This window comes from Neocloeon triangulifer, unplaced genomic scaffold (genome assembly GCF_031216515.1).
Source record: "Neocloeon triangulifer isolate White Clay Creek 2 clone unplaced genomic scaffold, ASM3121651v1 ptg000015l, whole genome shotgun sequence".
NCBI lineage: Eukaryota > Metazoa > Arthropoda > Insecta > Ephemeroptera > Baetidae > Neocloeon > Neocloeon triangulifer.
In genome coordinates, this window is record NW_026775557.1 from 5,380,315 (window position 1) to 5,402,742 (window position 22,428).

Below are 22,428 nucleotides of genomic sequence, written 5' to 3' on the forward strand. Positions count from 1 at the left end.
CGGCTCTACCAGTTTCAGTCACGGTCTGCGACCCTATTTCATGAGCAAGAAAAATACAAAAAATCAGCAAAAGGAAATATTTGGGCTCTAAAAACCATCAGATGATGTTTTAATAATATTTTTTACTCTGCCTCAATTTACTTTTCTTTTCGATAAAGAACTTTTTCAGCTCTTTACTATGTCGGTCTGATTACACTGCAGTAAAAAGTTTGCCTTCCTCCCCCATCACTATCTGCCCAGGTATTGCAGAGGTGCCAACTGATAAATACGCGTCTCATCAACGCGGAAATAAAAAAAGATGTTTGAGCACCGTTAGGGTGGGTTAAGCCTGATGTATGGCCTGCTTGCGCGCTCACCTGTCGTCGTTAGAAGGAAAACTTTGTGTCTTGCCAAAGATGCTCGGGGGTGAGACTTTGGAAGTGCAGGCCTCGTAAAGGAGAGAAGGGTAGGGGGCGCGCATATAAAGAACAAGTTTTTCTCCCTGCTGGTTTTTCTGCCCGTTTGGCGTCGCGGCCGAAAATGCAGCTACTTATGATTCTGTCGGTCTGCTTTGCAACAGGTCTCTAATTATTGCCATTTGTGTATACGGGGCGCTGGGGATGTCTCTCGTTAATTCCGCTCTGAGCTCAGCATTCCAAACTTAACCAGCAGAGTAAAATATATGTTCGTAGTTTGCGACTCTGCAAGGAGGAAAAAAGAGCGAGTGCAATTAATTTTTAAAAAATGACGCACATTTTCTCCGAGGAAGCGTCGTTTGTGCTCATTAAAATGAAGTTTTATGTTACGACTCGTCCTCGACTTAACAAGAGGCACACTCGACAAAAAGAAAGAAAAGTTTAAAAAAGCTGCGCAAATTTAAGTTTTTTAAGGAGTTTCATTATAAATGAATTGAAAATTGTACTAAAAAAAATCATTTTTCAGCCTTGTTCAGTTTTGATGTTTTTGACGCGCAGGGCGAGAGAGACCGTCAAGCAGAAAATTGCGCCCCGTCCCGTGCAGGCGGCGTCTCTTTCTTTACCCTGCCTGTGATAAAGCAGCTTTAGAGACACGTTTCTTTATTACTGTCACTAGCTGACAGGCTGTGCTTTTAAAGGGAAGCAAAATTTGAGAATGATTTGGCGGCGTGCGTGCGAGGCACAATTAAGCCAACCCTTGTTCGTACTTCACGAGCCTCAGTTGAGGGCTTTAATGAAATTTCGGGCCGACCTTTCCGCTCCGCTGGCACATTTTTTAAGCTGAACCACCGCCTGTCTTGTCGCTGGTCAAACTCATTACGCAACACCCTCTTGCCAAACCGACGACCACCCACACCATTGGAGCTAGTTTTTCGATTTTCCAGCGCGAGAATGTGGTGACGGGATCAGAAGTCAGTGGCACGTCTTGGTTTTCAATTTTCCGGTCGCTGCCGTGCCACAAACAAACACGTCGAACACACAAACGCCTTTTTATTCGAACGAGCAATTTGCAACTCTCATATCCTTGAGGAATTCCAAGACAAATCGAGTGCGCCGCCGCTCCTTTTATTTGTCAATACGCGATGGATTCACTGAACCGAGAAATTGATCTAGTTTCTGCTCAATATAAAACAATGTAGTTTGTTAATCTCCTAGAAAAATCCAATCAGCGGCCTCCGACGAGTGGAAAAGACGAAGAATTTATTCCTCATTGGACTAAAGCAAATGCAATTTTTAATGAAGTAAAATGAGACTTATTGTTTGTACTTTTATATATATGCGTTGTTTCCATCAGTGGGGCTGCTGTGATTGCGGAGAACAAGATTATTGAAAGCAATCAATCGAGCTTCCGAAATCGGGTCGGCCGGAGTGCGACGGCAATCTTGTTGAGTGCTGCTCTTCGGCTCGATCTCTCGCTACGTATTCGTCATAAACACACAAACATTGCACGACGACACTTGACCCCTTTCAAGTGTCGTGCATATTCGATGTGAGCGGCTTTCTGCCTCTCGCCCACACACATGCAATCAGATGTTGAGAGGATTTAAATCAAATATCTCTTGTTTTTCAAAAAATCTTTCTCTCTCTTGCGGTTTCATCGCTCACACTAGAGCGAAGGAGATTTATTTCCCGCCACATTTTTCACTCTGATGGCATGTGCGCGAGCATGGAAAAGTGCTGCGGAAGGAATGCACTTGGCGACCTACTTGCTATAACACGTGAACGTGCTCAACCCACTTGCACTGCGCGTCTTCGAACCTCGCCAGGAATCCGCCGCTGGCAGGAATAATACTTTGAAAAATCTTGACTTTCGTGCAAATATATGTAGGGTGGGTCCCAACATCAGAGAAATGATTCTCGCAGCAGTCCAAGATTCTCGCGAAGGGTATTTTAAAATTCCCTTTCGGTCAAATGTCATTCGGTCCATATATATGTGTTCCCCCATTCCTGACCGTAGTGAATTTCCACTGAAGTCAATTTGTATTTTAATGAAAATATTAAAATCATTGCTTGAAGCACGCTTATATCAAGAAAAAAGCCTTAACATTAAATGAAAGAGCAGCCTTAATACTTAATATGACGACACGATTGCTGAAATTTTTTGCTTTGCTATTATTTTACGTCGAATATTGAATTATTAAAATATTGAGATAAATATGAAAAAGTATTGCTTGAAGCTCAAAGCACTTTTATATCTAGAAATAAAGCTTTAAAATTAAATTAAAGAGCAGCCTGAACACTTAATCTTACGGCACAATTGCTCAGTTATTTTGCTTTGCTATTATTTCAAGTCCAATATTGTATTATTGAAAAATTGAGATAAATATGAAAAATTATTGCTTCAAGCTCAAAGCACTTTAATATCTAGGAAAAAAACCTTTAAAATTCCATGAAAGAGCAGCTTTAACAAAATATAACGAACGCAAGCTGTGTGTCTTGCTCTGCTCTTATTTTGCGCTGTTCCTCTTTTTAAGAAATTATAATTTAATTTGTATATTATATTAAATGTTGTAATTTACTTTATTAGAAGTTAAAAACAATTAAAAATACATTTAAATTTCGGTTTCAATGGAAATATAATTAATTGGAAATTCAATACAGTCGAAAATCCTATCGCCAGGATCATTGTGCGTGGACTGCTTCGAGAATCATTTCTCTGATATTGATAGTGGCGCCTCAAAACTTTTCTATTGGCAATTAAATTTACTTCTATTCGGTTCGTGTTATATAAATTTCTCTGCAAAGCCAAGAATTGTTTTCTCACTTTACTCTGCCGTCTCGCAATTACATCAATTTGGAGTCTTGGCGTGTGCGACTTAGTTATAGGTGCAGGGAAACAGTACGGCTGCAGCAATGTAACATAACTCGGCGTAGTCGGGCAGCATAACAATGACGTGCTGCACTCGCGACGCGAATACAGAGGAGGAGATGCGCAGCTCCGGTCCACCTTGCAAAGGCGCAAAATTTTCCTCCGCGATTCACGCCCTACTTTCACGATGCACAAATCAATTTGGAAGTGAAGAGCAATTCCGAGTTCTTTTATTCTCCAAACCAGAGTTGTTTGCAGAAGACGATTATAAGGAAGGCGGATTTGCTCTCGAGCACGTTCCGCGCCGCGCGTCTTCAAAGCTTCTATTGCGCGTCGTAGACTGATGCATAAATCATGCGAGCCGACGACGCACTCAAGTTACCTAATTGCCTCATTTGTATTCAGCTTGAATTTCAATTGAGATGGATACGTAATTATTGTTGACAAAGAAACAGGAATTGGAAAGGTATTAAAGTGATTATTACCAGCTATAAAAAGCAGCATGATTGGCATTTTGCCAACCTGAAAACTGGCCTGGAGCTCGATTTGTTTTTAAATATCATTATAATGTAGAGAGAGACAGAATTTCTTCAATCAATCAATTGTTATTTGCAAAAATTAAATCACAATTTTTTAAAGAAATTAACTTGCAAAATCCAAAGGTTTGAGTAGAATTTTTTTATTTGGAAAAACGTAGAAGCTCAGAATTATTTTTTCAGCTTTTGGAAATTCAGAGAAACTTTAGTTCTAATATTTCAATTATGAAAATTGATTATGAGATGAGAATCATTTGGCATTGGTTTGATGTTTGTCCATAGTCTATAGTAATTATCGAGTAGATTTTGCTGGAAGGCATCAAGCCGAGTTGTGTCTCTATTATTCCGCAATCGCCCGCGAGCAGAAGTTAATGAGGCAAATGCTATTGTATTCGTTTCGCCTTGGCTCGCGCACACACAAGTTGGCCGGGGGCCGTTTTGCAAAATTAGTCGCTGTATGCTAATTACAAACTGATTTATCCCCTCCCCGCGTAGCTCCTCCCTCGTGCATTACATGAACAAATGCCGCGGCAAGAGGCGATCGTAATTCGCAAATTTTCCGCGTATGCATCGAAATTCGATATTCCCGTGGGGAATGCGCTGCACATTTATATAAATTTGGAGAGGTGTGTGTGTTTTTGGCTTATCTCTTATTTGTCGGCGGGCGGGTGCGGCGTTACCTATTGATGCGGTGCTGCGGCGTATTGATTTTGGCCAGAAGAAAAAGAGCGTAATTGAATGTGTTTGGCTCTCGCGAATTTTAAGCCACGGACGCCGATAAAAAGTAGTCTCAGGGCAATAAAACGGCGCTGCCGTTAGTTGCCCGCCCGCCCGCTTGCCGACCGCACACAGATCTCTCATTTGATTTCATCATTGCTCTCTGCATGATGCCGCCGCACTCTGCTCGCCCTCGGCCGTAAATTAGGCTTTACTGCGCTCGGCCAAATAAGCTCGAAGAAAGAATGCACACTGCGGTCTGATGCCATCACTAAAAGTCCTTTTCTTCTAATGAGACTTTTGCAACTTCCAAGTTAAATGCGAGCAATATAAATCACTCAAAAAGCATTAATTCAACCGCAAGAGCGTTGCAATTTTTTCCTTAGCTCCTTATTTTATGCAACCCGCGTAACTAGAGGGTGGCAATTATTCATCCCACAATATTATTTAGTGTTAAGTAATAAAATTTTTGTAGAACAATATTCACAATCGACGTGTTTGAGATTGAATTGAAAAAACAGCTTCCATTTGATGGAATTTTTATTGTTTTTGTTTTTTTAGGGTAAAAACTAAAAACCAATATCCTGCTCTACATTTTTAGGCTACGGGCTGCAGCCATAATTCATGACATTCATGAGATGTGAATTATTTTGTCAAAAATTAAAATTCAATCAATTTTCAAAATGTTTTCTAATAAGTTTTCAAAGAAAGTTATTTCTCGAGTTAAGATTTTTTTTCACCAAAGCTATTAATGTACCACTACCAGCTGTGCCGGCACTACCGGCTGTGCCGGCACTACCAGCAGTAGCGCAATTAGTGAACATGAAAAAGTAAAAAAAAGTTAATGCTTTTCTTTCATCTTAAGTGTTGCCCAAATATTTAAAGACCTTTTCATCAAAGTGAAATTGATCAAGTAAATCTTTTTCTTATGGCTATCAAATCAATTATTGAACCAGTGGCTGGCTACCGGCTGCCGGCTGTCAAAAATGCAATGATACTCGGCATATGTCGAGAAAATTTTTGACTCTATTTTATTTTTTTTTTTTTTTTTTACCATCGGCTGACCTTTTTGTTTAAAATTGACAGCAAGTTCAACTGGCTCAACAGTCGATATAGTTGATGGCTGGTTGACGGAATGTAGCTCTTCAATGCTGTTGGATCCAACTCTTTCGTCGGTGCAAAACTGTTGGATCCAATTGGATCCAACTTTTTCGTCGGTGCAAAACTGTTGGATCTGTTGAATACTTGATTTGATAGCCGTAAGAAAAAGATTTATTTGACCAATTTCACTTTCATGAAAAGGTCTTTAAATATTTGGGCAACACTTCAGATGAAAGAAAATCATAAACTTCTTTTATTAAAAGATTTAGCGAATATGATTACTCTACAAATGAGAAAATAAATTTGAGAATTTTAATTTTTTGGAGGTTCGAAATGTAATTTTACATGCATAAAATTTCAAAAGAAAAAAATTTCTTGCATATTTTCGCTTTGATGAAGAGATCTTTATGGTTGTAAAATAATTAGAGCAACAGAACGCATCATCTAGAGCTAATTAAAATCCAAAGTTAAATTCCCACAAAGTATTATGCTACACTGAATCTAAAGGTCCAATGAGTGGAGTATTCGTAAAAGTTGTAATGGAAAGATCTATTTGTTTAGTTAAAAATTAAGTGCTGTGAATGAGCCGTAACGACGAATCGGAAATATGCAACCGGCGCGACCGGGAGGACGTGCCGGTTGCATCGTCCCTTGGTGGCGCCGCTCCAGATCTATGCTCTGCCGCAACTCAATACGAGTTGTGTCTCTTTCCGACGCCGGATAGGAAACGGTTCGATTCGGCGGCAGCAGATCCGTTCCCGGCGGGACCCTAAAGCAGGAAGCGGCCGCCTCTCCGCCCATTTCCCTGAAAAGATGGAAAAAAGGAAATTCGTCCCTTCGGTTTAGGATATGGATTTTTTAATGAAACGCTCAATGGAAACAGTGGATGATGATAATAGCGGACCGGAGTTTGAACAGGCCGTGTTTGCCCATCACAGGCACACTCGAGTGCGGTTTATTAAAACGACGTGGCTGCACCGCGAGAAGGGCTGCAGCTGCTCATCGAGGAGTTGAATTGGAACTGCTGCAGTCGCTTTTATTTCTATCCATTCAGAGAGACGAGCAATTTTTGAAAACAGCCGCTCACGACTTAATTTGAAAAGTTGCGAGACGTGCTCGGTGATAATAAATTAATCAAGTGTAAATTTGATTGATATCGGGTGAGGCGGCGCACGCGAGCCTCGCCCCCGACTGCGACGGCCGAAATTAGCCAACGATAATTCACGGGCCGAACCCTTTCAGTTTTTTCCTTCCTTCCTTCCTTCCTGAGCAAGTGACGTCACCGCACCGATCAAACGCAAATTTGTTTACCTCGGAGATTACGGAGCTTTGCGCTGCAGTTTTGCGGATCAGCCCCATTCAGTGAGATCGCGCTCAATTGCGAGCGACGCGAACAGGAAAGACGCAAAAAATCCTGCAGATCGATTTTTAAGCTTAAACCAAGATTACCTCCTTCTACTCTTGAAAAAATGTTTATTTCATCATGCCGCTGAAGCAAAAACTTATATACGCAAAGGAAAATTTCTTGAATAAGATATCAACTTTTTTATCCGAAATCGCAAGAGATATTGCTCCACATAAAAAAACCGGTGGGAAAAATGCAGAGAACAAAAATAATTTTTTTTATATTTAAAAAAACCAGAGAGTTTACTTTTATATTGATTTTTCTTAATAAGTATTATTTAATTAATTTTTTTTTTAAATCATCTGACTGGCCGATGGGTTGGTCTTCTGACTGCTCTTTAAAGATAGAAATTTTGTGTCTTCCTCTTTTAATCAAATTTTCCGTGTTATGCACAAAAATACAGTTGTCAGTTATGCAAATTTTAGTGGCAGTTTGCAAAGAGATCAGGAACGCCGAAAACTGCACAGTATTCGAGCAATAAGCTTAAAGTCATTTGAGTAAAGATGCCGTCCACTTTAAAAGTCACATTGGATACCTGCAGATGAAAGACGCGCGCGCGACCTTGGTTGAAACGACTCTGGTAATCCTTGGCCTGTGCAGCTACTCTTGGGTTCTAATGCGCCTCTGTTCGGAATAACGCGAGCGAGCTTATCTGAAATTCAAATTCCGACTCGCTTTGAATGAGAGTCTGCTTCGCTCCGGAGAGCGGGAAATCGCATCCTATCCCCCCATTTACGGCCAGTTTGGAATTGAGTGCGACTCCACTTGATTGCGATTCTCTTCCTTAACCCTGTTATTACCTCTGTAATTATCATTGCTTTGCATTTTATTTCAAAATAAATTTAAATTTATTGCTGGAAAAGTTTTTGTTTCTAACAGAGCAGTGCATTTTTCATGGAATAAAAGCCTAAAGTCTGCAGAAAAAGAGGTTGTTTTCAAAAAATTGAAATAGAGCCAACCATGGTCTGATAAAAAAGAAATCGTTTTCAAAATTTTGAAATAGAGCCAACCATGGTCTGAGGAAAAAGACGTTTTTTTCAAAAAATTGAAATAGAGCCAACCATGGTCTGAGGTAAAAGACGTTTTTTTCAAAAAATTGAAATAGAGCCAACCATGGTCTGATAAAAAATAAATCGTTTTCAAAATTTTGAAATAGAGCCAACCATGGTCTGAGGAAAAAGACGTTTTTTTCAAAAAATTGAAATAGAGCCAACCATGGTCTGAGGTAAAAGACGTTTTTTTCAAAAAATTGAAATAGAGCCAACCATGGTCTGAGGTAAAAGACGTTTTTTTCAAAAAATTGAAATAGAGCCAACCATGGTCTGAGGTAAAAGACGTTTTTTTCAAAAAATTGAAATAGAGCCAACCATGGTCTGAGGTAAAAGACGTTTTTTTCAAAAAATTGAAATAGAGCCAACCATGGTCTGATGAAAAAGAGGTCGTTTTCAAAATTTTGAAATAGAGCCAACCATGGTCTGAGGTAAAAGACGTTTTTTTCAAAAAATTGAAATAGAGCCAACCATGGTCTGAGGTAAAAGACGTTTTTTTCAAAAAATTGAAATAGAGCCAACCATGGTCTGAGGAAAAAGACGTTTTTTTCAAAAAATTGAAATAGCGCCAACCATGGTCTGAGGTAAAAGACGTTTTTTTCAAAAAATTGAAATAGAGCCAACCATGGTCTGAGGAAAAAGACGTTTTTTTCAAAAAATTGAAATAGAGCCAACCATGGTCTGAGGAAAAAGACGTTTTTTTCAAAAAATTGAAATAGAGCCAACCATGGTCTGAGGTAAAAGACGTTTTTTTCAAAAAATTGAAATAGAGCCAACCATGGTCTGAGGTAAAAGACGTTTTTATCAAAAAATTGAAATAGAGCCAACCATGGTCTGAGGAAAAAGACGTTTTTTTCAAAAAATTGAAATAGAGCCAACCATGGTCTGAGGTAAAAGACGTTTTTTTCAAAAAATTGAAATAGAGCCAACCATGGTCTGAGGTAAAAGACGTTTTTTTCAAAAAATTGAAATAAAGCCAACCATGGTCTGAGGTAAAAGACGTTTTTTTCAAAAAATTGAAATAGAGCCAACCATGGTCTGATGAAAAAGAGGTCGTTTTCAAAATTTTGAAATAGAGCCAACCATGGTCTGAGGTAAAAGACGTTTTTTTCAAAAAATTGAAATAGAGCCAACCATGGTCTGAGGTAAAAGACGTTTTTTTCAAAAAATTGAAATAGAGCCAACCATGGTCTGAGGTAAAAGACGTTTTTTTCAAAAAATTGAAATAGAGCCAACCATGGTCTGAGGTAAAAGACGTTTTTTTCAAAAAATTGAAATAGAGCCAACCATGGTCTGATGAAAAAGAGGTCGTTTTCAAAATTTTGAAATAGAGCCAACCATGGTCTGAGGTAAAAGACGTTTTTTTCAAAAAATTGAAATAGAGCCAACCATGGTCTGAGGTAAAAGACGTTTTTTTCAAAAAATTGAAATAGAGCCAACCATGGTCTGAGGTAAAAGACGTTTTTTTCAAAAAATTGAAATAGAGCCAACCATGGTCTGAGGTAAAAGACGTTTTTTTCAAAAAATTGAAATAGAGCCAACCATGGTCTGAGGTAAAAGACGTTTTTTTCAAAAAATTGAAATAGAGCCAACCATGGTCTGAGGTAAAAGACGTTTTTTTCAAAAAATTGAAATAGAGCCAACCATGGTCTGAGGTAAAAGACGTTTTTTTCAAAAAATTGAAATAGAGCCAACCATGGTCTGAGGTAAAAGACGTTTTTTTCAAAAAATTGAAATAGAGCCAACCATTGTCTGAGGAAAAAGACGTTTTTTTCAAAAAATTGAAATAGAGCCAACCATGGTCTGATAAAAAAGAGGTCGTTATCAAAATTTTGAAATAGAGGCAACCATGGTCTGAGGTAAAAGACGTTTTTTTCAAAAAATTGAAATAGAGCCAACCATGGTCTGAGGAAAAAGACGTTTTTTTCAAAAAATTGAAATAGAGCCAACCATGGTCTGATGAAAAAGAGGTCGTTTTCAAAATTTTGAAATAGAGCCAACCATGGTCTGAGGAAAAAGACGTTTTTTTCAAAAAATTGAAATAGAGCCAACCATGGTCTGATAAAAAAAGGTCGTTTTCAAAATTTTGAAATAGAGCCAACCATGGTCTGAGGAAAAAGACGTTTTTTTCAAAAAATTGAAATAGAGCCAACCATGGTCTGAGGTAAAAGACGTTTTTTTCAAAAAATTGAAATAGAGCCAACCATGGTCTGAGGTAAAAGACGTTTTTTTCAAAAAATTGAAATAAAGCCAACCATGGTCTGAGGTAAAAGACGTTTTTTTCAAAAAATTGAAATAGAGCCAACCATGGTCTGAGGTAAAAGACGTTTTTTTCAAAAAACTGAAATAGAGCCAACCATGGTCTGAGGTAAAAGACGTTTTTTTCAAAAAATTGAAATAGAGCCAACCATGGTCTGATGAAAAAGAGGTCGTTTTCAAAATTTTGAAATAGAGCCAACCATGGTCTGAGGTAAAAGACGTTTTTTTCAAAAAATTGAAATAGAGCCAACCATGGTCTGAGGTAAAAGACGTTTTTTTTCAAAAAAATTGAAATAGAGCCAACCATGGTCTGAGGTAAAAGACGTTTTTTTCAAAAAATTGAAATAGAGCCAACCATGGTCTGAGGTAAAAGACGTTTTTTTCAAAAAATTGAAATAGAGCCAACCATGGTCTGAGGTAAAAGACGTTTTTTTCAAAAAATTGAAATAAAGCCAACCATGGTCTGAGGTAAAAGACGTTTTTTTCAAAAAATTGAAATAGAGCCAACCATGGTCTGAGGTAAAAGACGTTTTTTTCAAAATTTTGAAATAGAGCCAACCATGGTCTGATGAAAAAGAGGTCGTTTTCAAAATTTTGAAATAGAGCCAACCATGGTCTGAGGTAAAAGACGTTTTTTTCAAAAAATTGAAATAGAGCCAACCATGGTCTGAGGTAAAAGACGTTTTTTTCAAAAAATTGAAATAGAGCCAACCATGGTCTGAGGTAAAAGACGTTTTTTTCAAAAAATTGAAATAGAGCCAACCATGGTCTGAGGTAAAAGACGTTTTTTTCAAAAAATTGAAATAGAGCCAACCATGGTCTGAGGTAAAAGACGTTTTTTTCAAAAAATTGAAATAGAGCCAACCATGGTCTGAGGTAAAAGACGTTTTTTTCAAAAAACTGAAATAGAGCCAACCATGGTCTGAGGTAAAAGACGTTTTTTTCAAAAAATTGAAATAGAGCCAACCATGGTCTGATGAAAAAGAGGTCGTTTTCAAAATTTTGAAATAGAGCCAACCATGGTCTGAGGTAAAAGACGTTTTTTTCAAAAAATTGAAATAGAGCCAACCATGGTCTGAGGTAAAAGACGTTTTTTTCAAAAAATTGAAATAGAGCCAACCATGGTCTGAGGTAAAAGACGTTTTTTTCAAAAAATTGAAATAGAGCCAACCATGGTCTGAGGTAAAAGACGTTTTTTTCAAAAAATTGAAATAGAGCCAACCATGGTCTGAGGTAAAAGACGTTTTTTTCAAAAAATTGAAATAGAGCCAACCATTGTCTGAGGAAAAAGACGTTTTTTTCAAAAAATTGAAATAGAGCCAACCATGGTCTGATAAAAAAGAGGTCGTTATCAAAATTTTGAAATAGAGGCAACCATGGTCTGAGGTAAAAGACGTTTTTTTCAAAAAATTGAAATAGAGCCAACCATGGTCTGAGGAAAAAGACGTTTTTTTCAAAAAATTGAAATAGAGCCAACCATGGTCTGATGAAAAAGAGGTCGTTTTCAAAATTTTGAAATAGAGCCAACCATGGTCTGAGGAAAAAGACGTTTTTTTCAAAAAATTGAAATAGAGCCAACCATGGTCTGATAAAAAAAGGTCGTTTTCAAAATTTTGAAATAGAGCCAACCATGGTCTGAGGAAAAAGACGTTTTTTTCAAAAAATTGAAATAGAGCCAACCATGGTCTGAGGTAAAAGACGTTTTTTTCAAAAAATTGAAATAGAGCCAACCATGGTCTGAGGTAAAAGACGTTTTTTTCAAAAAATTGAAATAAAGCCAACCATGGTCTGAGGTAAAAGACGTTTTTTTCAAAAAATTGAAATAGAGCCAACCATGGTCTGAGGTAAAAGACGTTTTTTTCAAAAAACTGAAATAGAGCCAACCATGGTCTGAGGTAAAAGACGTTTTTTTCAAAAAATTGAAATAGAGCCAACCATGGTCTGATGAAAAAGAGGTCGTTTTCAAAATTTTGAAATAGAGCCAACCATGGTCTGAGGTAAAAGACGTTTTTTTCAAAAAATTGAAATAGAGCCAACCATGGTCTGAGGTAAAAGACGTTTTTTTTCAAAAAAATTGAAATAGAGCCAACCATGGTCTGAGGTAAAAGACGTTTTTTTCAAAAAATTGAAATAGAGCCAACCATGGTCTGAGGTAAAAGACGTTTTTTTCAAAAAATTGAAATAGAGCCAACCATGGTCTGAGGTAAAAGACGTTTTTTTCAAAAAATTGAAATAAAGCCAACCATGGTCTGAGGTAAAAGACGTTTTTTTCAAAAAATTGAAATAGAGCCAACCATGGTCTGAGGTAAAAGACGTTTTTTTCAAAATTTTGAAATAGAGCCAACCATGGTCTGATGAAAAAGAGGTCGTTTTCAAAATTTTGAAATAGAGCCAACCATGGTCTGAGGTAAAAGACGTTTTTTTCAAAAAATTGAAATAGAGCCAACCATGGTCTGAGGTAAAAGACGTTTTTTTCAAAAAATTGAAATAGAGCCAACCATGGTCTGAGGTAAAAGACGTTTTTTTCAAAAAATTGAAATAGAGCCAACCATGGTCTGAGGTAAAAGACGTTTTTTTCAAAAAATTGAAATAGAGCCAACCATGGTCTGAGGTAAAAGACGTTTTTTTCAAAAAATTGAAATAGAGCCAACCATGGTCTGAGGTAAAAGACGTTTTTTTCAAAAAACTGAAATAGAGCCAACCATGGTCTGAGGTAAAAGACGTTTTTTTCAAAAAATTGAAATAGAGCCAACCATGGTCTGATGAAAAAGAGGTCGTTTTCAAAATTTTGAAATAGAGCCAACCATGGTCTGAGGTAAAAGACGTTTTTTTCAAAAAATTGAAATAGAGCCAACCATGGTCTGAGGTAAAAGACGTTTTTTTCAAAAAATTGAAATAGAGCCAACCATGGTCTGAGGTAAAAGACGTTTTTTTCAAAAAATTGAAATAGAGCCAACCATGGTCTGAGGTAAAAGACGTTTTTTTCAAAAAACTGAAATAGAGCCAACCATGGTCTGAGGTAAAAGACGTTTTTTTCAAAAAATTGAAATAGAGCCAACCATGGTCTGATGAAAAAGAGGTCGTTTTCAAAATTTTGAAATAGAGCCAACCATGGTCTGAGGTAAAAGACGTTTTTTTCAAAAAATTGAAATAGAGCCAACCATGGTCTGAGGTAAAAGACGTTTTTTTCAAAAAATTGAAATAGAGCCAACCATGGTCTGAGGTAAAAGACGTTTTTTTCAAAAAATTGAAATAGAGCCAACCATGGTCTGAGGTAAAAGACGTTTTTTTCAAAAAACTGAAATAGAGCCAACCATGGTCTGAGGTAAAAGACGTTTTTTTCAAAAAATTGAAATAGAGCCAACCATGGTCTGATGAAAAAGAGGTCGTTTTCAAAATTTTGAAATAGAGCCAACCATGGTCTGAGGTAAAAGACGTTTTTTTCAAAAAATTGAAATAGAGCCAACCATGGTCTGAGGTAAAAGACGTTTTTTTCAAAAAATTGAAATAGAGCCAACCATGGTCTGAGGTAAAAGACGTTTTTTTTCAAAAAATTGAAATAGAGCCAACCATGGTCTGAGGTAAAAGACGTTTTTTTCAAAAAATTGAAATAGAACCAACCATGGTCTGATGAAAAAGAGGTCGTTTTCAAAATTTTGAAATAGAGCCAACCATGGTCTGAGGTAAAAGACGTTTTTTTCAAAAAATTGATATAGAGCCAACCATGGTCTGAGGTAAAAGACGTTTTTTTCAAAAAATTGAAATAGAGCCAACCATGGTCTGAGGTAAAAGACGTTTTTTTCAAAAAATTGAAATAGAGCCAACCATGGTCTGAGGTAAAAGACGTTTTTTTCAAAAAATTGAAATAGAGCCAACCATGGTCTGATGAAAAAGAGGTCGTTTTCAAAATTTTGAAATAGAGCCAACCATGGTCTGAGGTAAAAGACGTTTTTTTCAAAAAATTGAAATAGAGCCAACCATGGTCTGAGGTAAAAGACGTTTTTTTCAAAAAATTGAAATAGAGCCAACCATGGTCTGAGGTAAAAGACGTTTTTTTCAAAAAATTGAAATAGAGCCATCCATGGTCTGATAAAAAAGAGGTCGTTTTCAAAATTTTGAAATAGAGCCAACCATGGTCTGAGGAAAAAGACGTTTTTTTCAAAAAATTTAAATAGAGCCAACCATGGTCTGATAAAAAAGAGGTTGTTTTCGAAAATTCTAAATAGAGGCAACCATGGTCTGCAGAAACAGAGGTTGTTTTCAAAAATTTGAAATAGAGCCAAGAGTGTTTGACGGAACCAATTTTGAAAATTTTCCCGTCCCGTTCCCGAATTTTTTTCAAACAATTTCCCGAGTCTGGTCCCGTTCCCGGGAAAGCCTAAAACGAATTCCCGGACCCGTCCCGAGTCCCGATTCCTGCAATCAGCCATTAATCGTCCAGTTTTCGTGGTATGCAATTAGCACTACTCGTATGTACGGCGGGTTGCTTAAATTATATCAATACCTCAAATATTTAAAAATATTGTCTTTATTTATTATGATTATGTATATTTCTTTAAAAAGAAAGTGCGAAAAGGAGGTTGCGATTAGAAAAATATGCTATTCAAAATCATTTAATTTTGACTTGGCTTGAAAATTATAATTCATTTGACAGAACAGGGAATTGAAAACTGGTTTGTCTTTGCAACTAACTTCAATTTCCCGGTCCCGCGTCCCGTCCCGTTCCCGCTGCTCTTTAAGAAAACGGTGCCGGTCCCGCGGGAAACCCGCGGGTTTCCCGCGGGGACCCGTCGGGACCGAGTCCCGTCAAACACTCTAGAAAAAGGTTAAAATATTATCTATATTTTTTTAATGTGACAATTATTATTGTTGTTTACTTGTCTACATTGTTACAAATACATTGTTAACATTCAATTTTTGAAAAACAATTATTTAAGAAAAAGAGATTGTTGGACAAAAAGGCATCACCATAAAACCAAAAATTTATAATGAGGAAAATTAAATCTATCATTTGCACGACTCTTTTGAGTGCCTTTAATTCCTCATTAATTTCTCATTAAATTAATTGGCAAAAATTAAGCAGGACCGTAAAAAGTTTGTACACCCTTCAAATGTGTGCATCGGGTCGGTTCGCCGCTCACTCAATGTTCTCCCAGTGGAAACGACCCCGACACGGAACTCGGACGCCATCTGCTGTTGGTGCTCGGAAAAGCTTCGTTCGCGGAAAAGCCGTGTGGGAGCGGCGCGCCAAAGCCAACTATAATTTCACCCGCCACTGCTGCGCTCACATAATGGGATTGTGCAATTATTACAGAGCAGTCGTAGCATATTTAGTTACAAAACTAAAGCCATTCAAGGTGTATTCCCATTTAAACTTGCACAACTTTTAACAAGATGCGCGGTTTCTGCTTGAATATATAATGGACGTAATTAAAGAAGCATAAATTTATGTATGTTTCAAAAATTTAATGAATTTCTTATTTAATAGTTGAATGAATTAAACAAAAAATATCATAAATTTGACATTTTTAGAAGAAAAAAAATAAGGAAAATTTTAATAATTTTTCAATAACGGATCTGCCTGCAATAAATTATTCAGCTTCAAATTAAATTGGCAAAAGACAATTTAATATTTATCAATTATTTGCAATAGAGCCTATTTCGGAGACGAGTAAACACCTCTGACCTTTCATCGGAAATGTGTGTGTGCGGCGCCCACATGTGTGCGTTATGACATACACACAATAATAGGAAAAGTGGCGGGTCTCGCGAGCTAATCAATTAATTCCCGGCCGGTGTGTGTCGGTCGGTCGGCGGGTAAGGTGGCGCGAGAGAGCGGAGGTCGTTAGTCGCGGCGCAGGGCCTCACCGACGAGGGCGCAACCACCGCGTTGACACCGCCATGTCCGAGCCCAACGAGGGAGTCTACGACACCGACGACGAAGTAAGTTCAAATTGCAACGCACTTGCCGCAAAAACCACCTGTGTGTTAAATCGGAAAGGTCAAATTGTTCACGATTCTCGCCATTTCCACTTTGAGGGAAATGAGCAGGAGGTGTTTTCTGGGACATTCGCGTGTCGTTTTAGCCCAAAAGTGCTGCCTTATCTCAATCAGATATCTGTCATACTCGCGGTTAAAATCGTTGCCTCGCTCAAAACCACACAAAAATCGTTACTTTTTTTTTCTTTTCCTGATAATTATCCTTTATAACACGTGATTTTATTATTAATATTTTTTTGAACTTAAAATTATAATAAAAAGGGAAAACATTAGCCTAAGCCCTAGGAATGGATTTTAATTAAGTTTTTTTAAATTACATGATATTTGTTAAAATTAATTAGGAATAATATCGCGTATTTCATTTGGAAGAAACTTTCCTAGTTCCTTTCAGGCCAATTTGTCATTTAGACTTACTGGAAAAACATTGTTCTTATTTAATTTTAATTTAAATTAAAATAAATACAATAATTTTGTTTTCAAATTTACAAAAAGTAATAAAACAAATAAAATATTGATTGAAAATTGATATAAATCAATGTAAATTGAATTTTTTTAATCAAGGAAGTTGTACAAATTGAATTGTTTTTAAAAAATTTGGTATTAAAAATATTTTTGGTTGAATTAAATGTTTGTTTATTGACATAATAAAATTTAAACAAAGAAGAATTTCATATATCCATCTTCTAATTAATATATTGAAATTCATTTACTACTGTTCATTGATAGATCAAAAAATCTTGGGTAATTTTTGCGCAATTCAGATGGAAATGTGCACGTTTTGTGTTGGATGATGTTGGCGAGGCAAAAAGGAGGCCCCGCGGTCAAAGGGCTGCGTGCCAAATGGACGAGCAGTAGGGCCTCTATTAAGTAAGACGTGATGCCGAGAGGCTCTTCTCTCGTCCGCAGCCCACGGCGGAGGAGATGAGAAAGAGCCACTTTGCCCTGCCTGCCTGCTCAGGATTGCAAATCAGCAAAATGCTGAAAATCAATAAACGCCCCTGCTCGGATTTTACCCTCTGCACTTTCCTCTGATACAAAATGATGCACAAGCCCAATCAACGAGATCTAGAAGTTTCCTCCGAGCCAAAGGTCAAATCGTGACGAAACAAAAGAATGTTTTTGTTGCTTTCGTTTGATCTCCAATCAGTAAAAAAATTAACCTGAAATTTATGTTTGTTAAATTAAGCTAAATTTTTAAAAATCTGAATTATCTTTTGGACTTTACAAGTAATAAATTTTTCCAGTTTTAAAGCAAATTTCTGTGTTCCAATTTTAATCTAAATCGTGCTTCATGTGCGGGCAGGTGCCCCATTATAATTTTTTGCTGCTCTCGCGTATATTTTTTATCTTATCAGCAGGTGCTGCTGTTTCGGGGTGAAAATCCATTTGTCTGTCCCGCGCAATTCGCGCCCCAGTGTACACATCCGCCCTGTAAATCACGTAGAGTTTAATCCGATCGCCTTTTCGCACTTTCGCTCTCTCAGCGCGACAAATCACTGCCAGGAAAAACAAAAGCGAAAAAAAAAACTAATCTGTCCAGCGACCGCGTTTGTGTGCCGGCGATTATCGACCGCTGCGCGTTTGTTTCTCATCACGTTGTTTGTGGCCGAAATTGATTTTGTCTTTGTCTCGTGTAATGAGGTTTACGTTGCGTGGGTCTTTTTTCCGCTTTTCTATTTTCCGTGTCGGTTCGGCCGCGTTTGCACAGGTGGCTCTGCCCACAAGGGAGGAAATCTCGCGAGAATTGATTGGCAAAATCGGCAAACATAAAAGCTCTGATCGTCTCGAAATCCGAAAGTAGAGAAGCATGAATTTTTGATGTGGTAATAAAAATCAGGGGCCGAAGGGTGTGCCTCAAATTCCTTCCACTTTGCGTGTGTTTTTCCAGCCCATGCAAACAAGCCGCGGGCAGGGCCGAAAAGTGGCGTTTATTGAAATTTTTATATCTCTCTTCTTTGGATGTTTTCATTTGGCGAACGAAAAAAAAACACTCGCCCGTAGTCTGAAATTAGGATCAATTCTAAAGGGTAATTGCCCTTGAAAGGCAAACGAGCGTTTAATTACAAGCGTTTGTGGATTAAACGCGTCACGGTGTAAATTGCAGTTGGCAACTTTGTTTGTGCCGAGCGCGTGCATATTTCATCAAAGAGCAACTTTGCGCCATTAAGCCTGCTGCCCGTCCTGATTCTATCCGCGACTAAATAATTGCTCAGGATCATTATAAAAAAATTCTCATTAATTTGAACTCAAAACTTGATAAGGAGAAGAGAATAATATTCAATTTTATACGATTTACACGCGACAGAGATCAAGACGAGAATTCCCTTGAAACGCATGAAACAGAAAAGTTAGGAAAATGCGCGCTCGCAGGTGAGAAGAGACAAAAGAAAGTTTGTGCATTTCCGCGTCCCCTAAGGAGGAAAGGCAGAGCTCCATTGTTCATATCTTTTAAAACTGGATGTTTGGTTCAAGGCGCTTTTTCTTTTCTGCCGAAAGTCAATAAAAACGCATTTATTATTCACACTTTGGACAGAGTGTTTTTGCAGAAAAAAAAATATTTTTGGTCAAAGTTTAAAACTCTAATCCCGACATGCTTTGAAAGATCGAACAAATAGGTTTTGTTGAAACTGGGCTAAAAGTTCAAGAAAATTTCAAAAATAAATACTTTACGTGCAAAAAATGAAGGTGTATTAACAATCAAACTTTTACAACAGTTTCTGCTTTTCTCGTCTATAAATCGTTCGTTTCTCTTGAAGCTCGTGAATTTTTTTTTGCAAGGCCCTAAATACAAAAATATATATCATAAAATTTATTCAAATTTGTAAAAATTATTGCACAAATTTCAATAATTTGAGAAATTTTATAAAATTAAATCAAATCTGAACCTATTCAATTTTTGCACCCCGGTGAGTGCCGATTTTCCCGCCAAGTCGCACGCAGATTTTACCCCTCGATCATCCGGGAGGAAAGAAGGCTAGGGGTGGTTGCGTGGTGAGGGAACGGAGCCTGGCCGGAGCAGCGCCCCCGCCGCTGCTGCGAGCTGCGGTTCGATCCCACCGTTGGGCGCGGGTTGGCGAACGAACAGTGCAAGAGCAGTGCGTGCCCGGCGCCGCGAGAAAGCGAGAGCAGCTCCCTCCAGTCGGGTTCGTTCGGAGCGCCAGCCAGCACCGTTGCTCTTTTCCTCTCTGTCTGTCTCTTTGCCTCCCACTCGCTATCTCCCGGAATTCAATTCTCTGAATCATGACGCGAACAGACGACCAGGTAAAAAACCAAAAAACTGCAGCTCGCTTGATTGGTCTCTCTCGGTGTCTTACTCTGTGGATGTTGCACGAGCTGTGTTGATAGGTTCTGTCGCAGGACGACGCCCATTCGCAACCGAGTCACGTGGCACTTCCGTCAAAATTAACTCTTCCTCTCCATATTATACATATATGTGTGTGCAAATAAATGTTCGATGTTGTTTTGATGATCGCCAATGTCGCATCAACAACCCTTTGTGTAAATAATCTACTAACAAAATACCATCATTTCAAATGAAAAAATTAAAAATTTACAGTTGCACTTTTTTTAAAAGAATTAATTTGTTGGAAATAAGTGCAAACAAAAAATCAAATGAAAAAAAAATAGTTTTTTGTTATATAACGATTACAATTATGTTGACTAACGTAAGAGAAAATAATTATGTAACCTTTGATTTCCTCATTTATAAAAAAAATATTATTATTGATTGGAATTTGAAAATCTTAATATAAAGAAAGGTGTCTAAAAACAGCTGATGAGTGTCAACCTTGGACTTGGTGGCGGCTTGTGGTGTTGCTGGTGGCTGCTTTGCTTCTCGCTGTTAATCCTAGTCGCTGTGTGTATTTGGATAAATTTAATGGTGGTGCTGGAGCAACTATATTTCCGTGTCACGGCTTTTATGGCAAAGTTCTTTGTTTTGCGCTGGAAAAAGAGAGAAGCTTGGTGTGACATTCCCCTGAAAGTAGCCTGCCGTATATACTATTTGTTTTCTTTTTAACGTGGCGACCGAGAGTGGAGCCGGAAAATGGCCCCAGAGAAAAAAGGAAACAGGAAGCACATTGCGCGAACAATCTACTTAAAAGCTTCCTTCGCTTCCTCATTAATTAATCAATTTCCAAACATCGTCTGTGTATTTCCAAGCGTCTCCTCTAGAAGCTTCAATAACGCTAATGAACTCGCAAATAATTAAAAATTATATTTCTTTTGATCTTCTTTAAATAGCTCAGACAGCGTGAAATTGTATTGCAAATTTATAATATTTGATATTCTAGAGAGCGAAAATTGGAGCTGCTGACGAAATTGAAGCGTGTCCAAGCGATAGGGTTGAAAAATAATCAGTGGAGCGCGAAACGAGGGGCGACTTTCCACTTTTAGAAGTGGCAGGGCGGCGCCAACGGGCCAACCCTGTGTATACCTTTGGACCGACCGGGGTTCATCTGGTGCGCTCATGAATTGCAAATGGGACACGGCGATCTCTCACTATCAGAATCGGCGGCAACACGCGTTTGTGCAAACAGGGGTGCGTGGTGTGTCTATAGGCCTGGCTGCTGCGGGGGCCTTGGGTGCGCATTCCGGCGCGTGATGCGAATCGCGAACCGATTGAAAATGTCGAGGGACGGAAAATTGAATATAGGCTCTTTTGCCACCCCCGCGCGAACGACGTGTCGGAAGAGAATTACAGGCGGGTTGCATAACCGCGGTTCACCGGCCACTGTTCGCGGGTCGGCGCTCGCGATGATTGCCCATTATGAATGGGTGTTTGTCTGGCAGAGGGTGATGGAATGTAGGTATAGGACTGAGCAGCTGCACGATTTGACATTGAAGAGAGAGCTTTAGTTTTATCAGAGAGTAAAAGTAAAAAAGTTTCTATATTGGTTCTTGTAGTTGTTGTTGAGGAACCTTTTTGCACTCGAGGTGTCCATTTTTTTTCTTTTTCTTTTTGATGAAATGAAATCTGGCTTCCTAGGTGAAGATGAGGAACTTTATTGTTTCTGCATGATAATTCATGAGCTGTTGAAACAAAATAAGCTGACATTTAACCATGGTGATTTGAATTTAAATTTGGCTTTTCCTCGATGGGTTCTTGTGTTTTTTATTGTTTAAGAAAAAAACAATATCCTGCTCTTTAACCAATTTAAATACATTAACAATTTAATTACATTTTGTAAAATTAACATGCAAATTTTATTAAAAAAGTAATTTTTTAAATAAATTTCAATATTTTTCGCCATAATTTTTTTATACAAAATATTGGAATGAATTGACATTTCCGAGCAAATTCAACAAACTTACAAATCTGAAATGTGTGAAAAAGTGCGTACCTCTTTTCTCGTCGCAAGACAAAACGAAACTGATTTGGGGATTTAAAAATGAAATGCTTTATTAAACGAAACGAAACTTAAATAAGACAAAAACTATTCCATTTTTAATTCCCTGATATCAGTTTCGTTTCTAAAGGTACGAACTTTTTCACACGTTTCACACTTGTAATTTTTTTGAAAAGATTTTTGAATATAATTTGCATGTTAATTCTCTCATTAATGTGCATTTCCAAATAACCTGATTTTGACCTGATGTGAGAGAATAAATTAATTAAATTGAATTTTCCAAAATTTTATTAATTTGGTAAAATATCAGCTAATTTAATTTCAACAGCCCATGAATTAGGGTTGCAACTAGTAGAGCAGGGCTTTTCTGTATCATACAAAAAAAAGTTGCCCATCTTCACCAGGATTTTATTTAATGAAAAAAATTAAAAGCTCAGAAAAACTTAAGTCGTTTCATTTTCTATAAATTTTAATATTTTATAAAATTTTGTTCAGAAACACAATTTTCTTTGAAATTAAAATATGTAGTTTAATTTAAGGCTCTTAAAATAAAAATGCACTCCGGTAGAAAAAAAGTTTACTTGTAAAGTTTTTTGGATATATTTTATTCCTGGTAATATATTCGGAGAAAAAACGCACGCATCTAGAACAAAGTTTGCCTTGTTTTCAGTGTTGATGTTAATGTATCGAGTTTCAGAGCTAGGAAAAGAAAAGGGTGGGGGCTGTCGCTGCAAACATAAATCACAAGA

The 22,428-nt window shown here is 37.6% G+C and overlaps 1 protein-coding gene across 7 annotated transcripts in view; it reads left to right on the forward strand.

Annotated features, from left to right (window-relative positions):
• The window catches only part of LOC132202357 (inactive dipeptidyl peptidase 10-like), a 109,093-nt gene that overhangs the window by 68,658 nt on the left and 18,007 nt on the right, over positions 1-22,428 (forward strand). The window contains exon 1 of one of the 7 annotated variants that reach the window (XM_059629222.1): positions 16,142-16,274. The exons of 5 other annotated variants lie outside the window; for them this stretch is intronic. In XM_059629222.1, the coding sequence (XP_059485205.1) occupies positions 16,233-16,274 (42 nt within the window). In that variant the 5' untranslated portion in view covers positions 16,142-16,232. Of the gene's footprint in view, positions 1-16,141; positions 16,275-19,466; positions 19,593-22,428 lie in introns of those variants that run through there. One more of the 7 variants, XM_059629223.1, reaches the window with a different exon arrangement.